This window comes from Varanus komodoensis, unplaced genomic scaffold, assembly GCF_004798865.1.
Source record: "Varanus komodoensis strain SLA01 unplaced genomic scaffold, ASM479886v1 scaffold4, whole genome shotgun sequence".
In the NCBI taxonomy this organism is placed as follows: Eukaryota; Metazoa; Chordata; class Lepidosauria; order Squamata; family Varanidae; genus Varanus; species Varanus komodoensis.
This window is the reverse complement of record NW_025335941.1, coordinates 59,621,604-59,631,261: the sequence shown is the minus strand read 5'-3', so window position 1 is coordinate 59,631,261 and position 9,658 is coordinate 59,621,604. Positions and strand designations below refer to the sequence as shown.

Here is a 9,658-nt window from a genome sequence, read left to right as displayed (position 1 = left end):
ATTCCCAGCATCAGGCTCTTCTCCAGGGAGTCCTTCCTTCTCATTAGGTGACCAAAGTATTTGAGTTTCATCTTCAGGATCTGGCCTTCTGAAGAGCAGTCAGGGTTGATCTCCTCTCGGACTGACTGGTTTGATCACCTTGCGGTCCAAGGGACTCGCAGGAGTCTCCTCCAGCACCACAATTCAAAGGTCTCAATCCTTCGGCGCTCAGCCTTCCTTATGGTCCAACTTTCACAGCCATACATTGCCACTGGGAAAACCATAGCCTTGACTATACGCACTTTTGTCGGCAGGGTGATGTCTCTGCTTTTTAGTATGCTGTCTAGATTTGCCATAGCTTTCCTCCCCAGGAGCAAGCGTCTTTTAAGGCTCTGGCTAGGGCACGGAAATAAATCTAGCACCCTTTGTACGTTCTCCTGGGAAAAGCAATCTTTGCTTTTCCACCCCCATGTCTCCATGGGGTCCCTTGTGTTTTGCCTCATCCTCCCTGCTGAAAATGCAAAAGCAGCTTAGAGTGGTTGATTTTGAGCTACAAGCGGAGAAAGGGCTTAAATAGTTCCCTCTGCCTTCCTTCATCCCACCTGGGAATCCTGCCCAGGCGCGTCTAGTGCATTGAGTGACACGTGTTGGATGGATCCCAGTTAACCTCACTCTCCTGGAGGACCAGCTGCTCTCCCTTAATATTTCTTTAAAAAATATTCCTACATGTTTCTAATGAATACAAAGGTATGGCAGATCAAATAAAACTCAGGCTCTGACAGGACAATCTTTCCAGTTGGTTACTATGATTATTCTGCACTTAAAAGTCAACTGAGAGCTGTAAAAAGAATTAATCAGCTGTTCAGTTTGGATATGGCAGTGCACTCAATCTTAGACAGAGAATGGATTATGTAGGAGGAAAAATAATGAGCTTAGCAAAATGCCCTTGATTAGGATTTATTTTTCTAGATATCATACAAATGGAATTTTAGTTGTCATGGGCTATTGCTACAACAAACAGAAAGTATAATTTACAATGCAGATTCTGAAATGAAAAGGTCATTTTGGCGTTTTGACATGTTCTAATAATCAGTAGTTAAGTTAAATATACCTCCAGAAAGTACTGTTTCAGGCAAACGGTTCTGCATATGACTTGTCCATGGCCCATGAGGTTTGAAGGAGGATATGTATTGCTATTATTTTTGAATGCAAGCTTTTTTTCTGGGCTTCTCCGTTCACACTGTAATTTGTACGCGTGCATCAAAATGCTCAGAGATCTAACCGTACTAAGCCCATGTGACAACACAGTAGGAGTGCTGGACTTTGTGAGGACTCCTGGGGTCAAATCCCCTTCAACTGCCGCAGTGGGAAACGTGCAGCCACTAAGACTGGTTTGTTCGTGTGCCCCCAGTTGCTGCTGCTGCGGATTCTCCCAGAAAGCATTCAGCCTGCTGCCCAACCGAAGAACCGGCCTGCCTTCTCCAAGATTTCCACTGCTGTGGGTACTTCTGGTGGTGGGGTGCACCCACCTGGGGGATTCCAGGGGGCAATGTGCCACCCCAACTTCCCAAAATTGCCACCTTCAGTCTACAGGGAGACCTTGCGCCAGGATCCCTCTCTCTCTCAGCACAGGGTTCGTGGGACGCTAAGAGGGCCCTGGACTAGGACTGGGCCGATTTCTGCGCCCATGCGTGATGGGGAGAAGACCAATGAGACAGTGCTCCCTGGCTGAAAGCCAGCACCACTCCCCTAGAAGCTGCAGGTCAGAGAACGGGCCCCCCACACACAGGGCTCTCCCTCGGAGCAGGAACGCTGCTTGGCCAAAGGTTCCCAGTTGCATGGAAGAGCAGCAGGTGCGCAAGAGCATCTCTGAGTAGGGGGGACCATGCAGCGACCAGAAGTGCAGCCAGTGAGGCCGGTGGCTGCAGGGGGGGGCCTGGTGCCCAGGCGAGAATTCAGCGAAGGAGGGTGCGCTCCCTTGCAAGCTTTTCCCGTGGGAAAGACTGCTGCGTAAGGTTGCCCCTTTAGTGGGAGATGCCGTTTGCATGCCCCTTATGTGTGTCCCATGGTGTGCCTTGGAGAAGAACACAGCAATAAGAAGTAACAATGAACAGTATTTTGAAAATTTGTCCTGCTCTTCAAAAACGATACAGAAAGGTATTTGTGGGCCTGAAGGGAAATATGTTTTGATGCAAAACGACTAAGTTACTCCTCCTCCGGGCCTTGATTAAAATATTGGTGGTCCTGACTCTGTCTGAGGTTTCCTGCTTTCTCGGGCTGCAGCCACTATAAAGGGAAAGCGGAAGAGGCTCTGGCAGACTGCTCAGCCCCTCCAGTTCAGGGCTGCTTGGCTGTCCTAAAGCTGCTGCTGATTTCCTCGGGCCATCTTTGCCTGGCTCTGCCCCGGCTCCTGCTAAGACCGGCAACGTCTGTTCACCAGCAAGTCCCGTGTAAACAATCTGGCAGAAGGATTAATGTGTGGGACAGTGTTTGGCTTCCTGATTATAAGAAAGGCATGTTTAGGATCAGACACACAGGGAGGAAGTGCCTCATAACTCCTATTCTTTCCAAGGTTTGCAAGCAAACCAGTAAGCTTTCTAAAGGTTATGGAGCTAACGGAGGAGGGTTGAAATGAAAATTTAAAGTGACATTTTGTGGTTACATTTAGCCAGCTTTACAATACTGTACTGTACTGTTCTTGAACAAAACCACTCTTGTTTTGCTGCTGAGGGGAAGAAAGCAAGAATTCTTTCCAGTTCGTCCTTCAATGAATGCACACCCACAGAGCTTGATATCGAAATCATTTGATCAAAAATCAATTTTTCCCTCTTTTTGGAGACCACCCATGGGAGGATGTGCCCCACCTACTAAGTGATAATTCATTTCCAATTAACAGGAGCAGTGGGAGAGGGGGAACGAAGTGGGGGGAGGCAGAAGGACAATCAAAGGAGATAGAAATGGCCCCGTCTACTCACCGCGGCCTTCTGAATGCCAGGCCGTACTGCTGGCAAGCCAAGCCAACAGTTGGGGTGTAAACTATGGGCATGAACCGCTCTATGTCCGACGTGAGAACTCGGTAGAAGAGCTTCTCGTTTCGGTCTTGCAGTGTCATGAGGATAATGTACCTGGGGTGAGGACAGACAGAAATTGAGAAGTCAGTTGCGTTTATGACAGATTCGTTACAATTCATCCTGTTTCCCTTGGAGGTGTCCAAGGCAGTATCCGTGATCCCTCTCTCTTGCATTTGATCCTCACAACAGCAGCCCTGTGAGGTAGGCTGGGCTGAGAGGGAGTGGCTGGCCCAAAATCGCCAGGTCCACGGCTGAGTGGAGACTAGAATCCAGATCTCCAAGGTCCTTCGGCCATAGACTGACACTGAACTATGCTGAAAAGTTTCACAATGTTTGGGCCCTCTCCTCCACTGCTGCTCAAACTCATTATCAAGGGGATTGTGCAGAGCAATTTCCCAGGAATGTGGAAACACCACAGAACTCCCCTTTCTGCCAAGTTCAGCATGCTTTTCTTGTTCCAAAAGCGAGTGCTTGGCCCTTAGGACTGCAGTGAGACGCCAAAGAACAGGGATATTGGTTGCTACACATGCTGCAGAAGGGGGGGGGGCACTGCTAGCAGGGGGAATGGAGCCCTACCGACTTCACTGAAGCCCGACTGGACTTCTGTAATGCGCTCTACGTGGGGCTGCCCTTGAAGATGGTCCGGATACATCAGATGGTGCAAAATAGAGCACCCAGGTTGCCGACGAGGACTGGGCGTTATTCTCACATAACCCCAGTCCTCTAGCAGCTTCACTGGCTCCCCATTGAAGCCCGGGCCCAATTCAAGGTGCTGGTTATCACCTATAAAGCCCGTAACGGCTTGGGACCTGGATACCTAAAGGAACGTTTTCTTCCATATTTGCCCTCTCGCCCCTTGAGATCGGCAGCAGAGGCCCTCCTCTGGGAGCCCTCCGGGAGAGACATCAGGAGGCAAAGTACCTGGAGGAGGGCCTTCTCTGTGGTGGCGCCCCACTTATGGAATGCTCTCCCCAGAGAGGTCCACCTGGCGCCGTCGTTATTTGTTTTTTGGCGCCAGGCTAAGACCTTTTTATTTAAATGATATTTTAATTGTCGATTTTGTTTATTGGTTTTAAATATTAAGCCAGGATGTAGCTAGATTTTATATGTATGTATATATGTATTTATTTATGATGTTGGAAGCCATCCCAAGGCTTATGTGAATGGGACAGCATACAAAAATTCCAAATAAATACATACACACACACATACCCAGTGTCTGGAAGCAGCCATCCCTGTTCTGTGCCGCTGCACCTGATATGAAAGAAGGCTGCCAGTTGTGCAGACTTCATTTGCAGACTCCCTCTTGGCTCAGCTTGCTTTGCGAGAGCAGGGCAAGCACAAGAGGAGGCCCACAAATGCTGAAGCTGGGAACAGTTGAAGGCAAAAGGAGAAAGGGACGGCAGAGGTCGAGGTGGCTGGATGGGGTCACTGGTGCAGAGGGTGTGGGGTTGGGTGGGTTCCAAGAGGCAGTGGAGGACAGGAGAGCTGTGGTTCCTGGGGTCACAAAGAATCGGGCACGAGCCTGAGACTGAACAAGGCAAGTGCAGCAGCGCTGGGGCGGCGGGGCACTGGTCTATCTCGCTCAGTACTGCCGGCACTGACTGGCAGCCAGGGTTTCAGCCGCAGGTTTTTCAAGACCTATCCGGAGATGCATCGGACCTGGGACCATCAACGTGCAAAACAGCTGCTCCGCCACTGAGCCCCGGTCCTGTTCCCAAGTAGATGGCAGTTATCACAGACGAGGGCATATGCTGTCGACATGCATGTTGCTGCACTGGAAGAGGGTTTACTGTTTGTGTAACCCAGGGAAAGTGTCAGAAACTGCCCAAGGAATTGTGCACATATGGTAGGGAAGGGTCTCTAATTCAAGAGAACAAAAATACAGGCTGGAGAGCAGTGATAATACAGAGGATTATGCGGCAGCACTAGAAGTAGCTTCTCTGCATTGTCTTGCTCATATGCAAGCAACATCAGCTGTTGCAAAGTTTATAGCAGAATGCGGCTGCATTACGCTGGGATTTCACACCACCGAAGAGCGGATAGGGGTGGGCAGGCCCTCCTGCAAAGGGCTGTAGCCATGGGGCTCTCCCAAAAAAACACTTGGGGTCACATCTGCTTACTTGTCCAGGTCATTGGCTTTGGTCTCGTAGCTTTTCAGGACACGGAGAACTTGCACGTCTTGGCTCAAGAAGCATGGAGGAAGCAGGCCGTGAATTCCCAGCTGCAGCCTCTCTTCGAGGGTAAAGGCCATTCCCTGGGAAGGGGAAGAGGAGGATGCCTTGAGCAATGGCAGAGATCTGCTCCCTTCATAAAAAGAGGCACAATCAGATTTCCACTTTGCAGGACCCGCTTTAGGATATGCTGCAAAGAGGAGTATCTTTCTGGGGCCCTCCCTCCCCAGTGCAACCCCTGTGTATCCTCACAAAAACTCCAGAGAAAACCAGCCTGAGAATTTCTGGCTATTCACTGGCCGATGGGTTTCCAAAGTTTCTTGCCTACCCAGTTTCATTTGATTCATAGACCTACCCTGTTTGATACCCTGCATTTGACAATAGCCTAGAAGAATGGACGATCTACTTATGTGCAAGATATACAACAACATGTGAGCCTGGGGTGAGAAAGTCACCCCGTGCTACGAATTTAAAAGATTCAGGGCCAAAGTTGAAATGCTCTAATCTATATTTAGAAATTAGGATTAGGATACCACAGAAGGCAAAGCCGGTTAATTAATGGTTCATCCACACCCTCTTAAATGACATTAATTCTTCAGTAATGTGCATTTTCCTCCAATCATCACAGACCAACAGCAAGGTTTTTGCCCGTTTGTGCAAGCGTTTATCACCGAACTGGGAAGACTTCTTTGACAGGGGGTGTTGTCACACAGGGTAAAGATGGATCCTTCTCTCCCCAGCTGCAGTCCCTGCTGAAATCCTCTCCTCCTGCCCCACGTGGCAATTCAAGATGCTTTCATTGGCCCACACAGGCACTCCCAGTTCTGGGGAAAAGATGTGGGCTGCTGAGAAGTAGGTCCAGAGCTAGAGCTTAATGGTCTCTGCCAGGCAGGGACGAAAAGCTGAATGGGACAACCTTTGGCTGGGCTACACATCTAGATGTATTCCAGGTCCTTGGGCCCACAGCTCCCACATTCCCTCACCAGTTGGCCATGCTGGCTGGAGCTGATGGGGGTTGTAGTTGAAATGCCTGGCCAGCTGCCACAGCAACGCTGGAGGACAGTCCACAGGGGCTGGAGCCCCAAGTCTTTCATTGGCAGCCGTCCATCTGGGTGAGCATCAGCCACACCCTCCGGTTGCCCATCACACCTGCTCCCGTGCAGATGCAGGAACAGCAAGGGGCTGGGTTGACCTGGCAAGCAGCTTCTTGCCCACAGGCGCTTCACCCCCCGCTGCCCCCACCTTGGATCTTTCTTCTTGAGGTTTTGGGGGTTATTGGAAACCAAAGTTGTCTTCTCCCCTGTCCATGCCCCCATTTTTAGGAGCCGGGGTCCTCTAAATCCACACATTTCGGCTTCAGGGAACATATACATTAGTGCTTGCACATTTTTGATCCTCTGAGCCGCCGATGTACCTACCACCACCCCTCGCATCTGCTTATAAAATCAAATTATTAAATTACCATGGCCTTTCCAGCTCATTGTGATATATACATAATGGCCCATAAAATCAGAAACATGAAGAGAAAACAGAGGATTAAAAAACAAGTGCTGGAAATCATTTTACAAGCGTTTCTAGGGAGCAGAAATCAAGGTCAATCTTTCCATGAAAATGTTTTTTGTTTAATTCTTCCTAATATATGATCACATTCTGTTCAGGATTGCTGAAAGTTCTGTTGTTGTGCGGAAGCCACGAGTTACGCCATCCCCCAGTGACCCTTCAAACTGCTCTAATAATGATGATGATGATGATGATGATGATGATGTCCATGTTTCATTTCTTGACTCCCCCAAATGCAGTAACCTAAATGAAAGCAGTATTAGTTTTGGCAGGGCTGCTGCCCATCCCGGTCTGTCTGAGCATCCCCACGGCACGTGCTGGCCTCAGGGAAGGTTGTGTGGGCTGAACCCCCCAGCAAAAGCAGTGCAGCTTCCTTCCTCCAGTGAGAGATACAGATAGTCACTGAGAATGACAGAAATACGCCAAGTGTAACAAAAGGTGAGCCAGAACTGTAGAATGGGATCATGAACACTCACTTAGCAAGGTTCAGGATTTGTGTAAAAACTGATAATAAAGTAAAAATAAAGGAGAGTTAGCGTCAGTGCATCCGGACGGTGGACGATCGTGCAGATTAGCAGGCCTCTAGGTTTTTCGACCCAATGCCCATCTCTAACCCCAGCACATAACACAAGGCCAAGCTTTGATGTTTAAATGTCCACGCCCCTTGCCTTCAGTCTTCCTTAGAACATCCAGACACTGCAACTGTATTTGGGTAATAAGCAACCCCTTCTGTAGTTGTGTCGGGAGAGAACAGAAGATCCTGTGTACATGCATCAGCCTGCAATTCCAGAACTCAAGAGGGGATGGAGAGTTAAGGCAGTTCAAGGAACATAATGGGATTATAACTTAGATAAGCCACCCTGGGAAACTGTTGGAGGGCAAGGCGTATGTCTGGCATATTGCCTCTCCTTCACTCCCCATCTAAAAACCTTTCTTCTACAGAAGGAGCCATCTATAGAAGACTGGTCAGCATTCACTTTATTTATTTATTTGTTGTATTTAGATCCTGCCTTTTTTTTCCAAGGAACGCCAGACAGTTTATATAATTCTCTTCCTCCTCTCAATCTTATCTTTACAACAACAATCCTGTGAGGCAGGTTGGTTGGGAGTCTGTATCTGGCCCAAAGTCACCCAGGTGGCTCCATGGCTGAGCAGGCACTGAGTTCAGATGGCCCGCGTCCCAGTCCCATGCTCTTAACCACGACACCACACTGGTTCTCTACCTATCCCCAACCTGGTACCTTCCAGTTGTGCTGGATTATGTCTTTCAGCCGACCAGCACGACCAATTTGCTGACATCAAAACCAGGAGAAATGGACCTAGTTCTTGGTGGAGGTAGTAATCCGGTAGTTGTAAGTACCTACTAGCAACTTGGAAATGATGAGTCAGTGCTTGCCACAGTTTGACTGAGGGGCAAAAGAAGGCTCACTCTTACTGGCAACCATCAGGAGCAACCTTCTCCAAGCGTCAGGACTTGGAGAAAGCTCTGCCAGCGACATCCAAGCACATGCGGACATGCTACTAGGGAGCTGCCGGGCGATCGGCAAACACAGACTTGTAGTGTTGACTGGGACAAAAGCTTCTGGACCAGATGCAGAGAGTTTGCTTGCCATGCTTACGAGGTATGTCAGGGTCCGGGGTGTGGGCAGCCAGAGACAAGACAAGAGCGACAGAGGCGGCAGGATGAGGGCGACAGAACTTCAGGCAGGATAGAGTCCCAGAGCAGGGTTTAATGGCAAGTCCAAATCGTCGTCATGGCACAGGCTGAGGCCAGGCAGCAGAAGAATGCCTCAGCGCAGAACAAGGGCACAGTCAGGACCGAGGGTTGAGAACCAGGACAAGCAGAGGTGCAGGTACCTTGTCCTGGATAGCGGGGCAGGAGGCACGACAGGGCGGGAGACACGGCAAGCAGCAGGCGAGATGCAGGCACAGTGCCTGACAAGCCAAGTTACATGGAGAGATGCTGAAGAACTGGCAAGATGCAGGAAACCAGAGGAACCCAATGCACAAGGGTCTGGCAAGATGCAGGAGTTGAACCTCAGCTGGCAGACAATCCCGTGTTGCTGAGGCAACTCGCCAAGGCAGCACACAGCTTGGACAAAGGCAGGCACAACAGCAAGACAGCGTGCATTCGGGCGTCCGGTTAAAGCATTTATAAGCCATCTGTTACTGGAGTCTCGGGACAGTTTATAACAAGCAACAAGTAAAATAAGAAATAAAATAAAATGGCGCATCATCCGATAATACAACAATGTAAAAACACATCAAAACCAATTAGACATTAAAATAATGGGAAAATGAAAAGGTTTTCACCTGTGGTTGAAAAGACAAAGTGTTGGCACCAGGCGAACCTCTCTGGGGAGCGCATTCCACAGCCGGGGCGCCACCGCAGAGAAGGCCCTCCTCCAGGTACTCTGTCTCCTAACCTCTTTCAAGGAGGGCTCCTGAAAAAGGACCTCCATCTCAGATTTCAAGGGGCAGGAGGGTATATAGGGAAGGAGGCGCTCCTTGGGTATCTAGGACCCAAGCCATTTAGGGCTTTATAGGTCATCACTGGCACCTTACATTGGCCCCGGACCCGGACTTCAATTGGCAGCCAGTGTAAGTGGTAAAGGACTGGCATTGTATGCGAATACCTGCCGGTCTCCGTTAGTATCCTGGCTGCTCTATTCTGGACCAAATGAAGCATCTGGACTGTCTTCAAGGGCAGCCCCACATAAAGCATGTTACAATACAGGCATGGCACAGTGCAGGCACTACTGCAAGCAGGAAAAGCTCCACTCGCGGGGCCAGTTCTGGAGGAAAGCGCTGGCTCGTACCCAGCTCTTCCTCCAGGGCTCCCAGCTGGCACTCATTAGGAGGCCGAGAGCTCCA

General features: G+C 49.6%; 1 protein-coding gene across 3 annotated transcripts in view; it reads right to left on the bottom strand.

Moving 5' to 3' along the window:
- The window catches only part of ME3 (malic enzyme 3), a 115,830-nt gene that overhangs the window by 61,298 nt on the left and 44,874 nt on the right, over positions 1 to 9,658 (bottom strand). For all 3 annotated transcript variants that reach the window (XM_044441451.1, XM_044441452.1, XM_044441453.1), the window contains exons 3-4: positions 5,174 to 5,307; positions 2,955 to 3,104 (exon numbers count right to left, since the gene is read on the bottom strand). In XM_044441451.1, the coding sequence (XP_044297386.1) occupies positions 2,955 to 3,104; positions 5,174 to 5,307 (284 nt within the window). The remainder of the gene's footprint in view (positions 1 to 2,954; positions 3,105 to 5,173; positions 5,308 to 9,658) is intronic.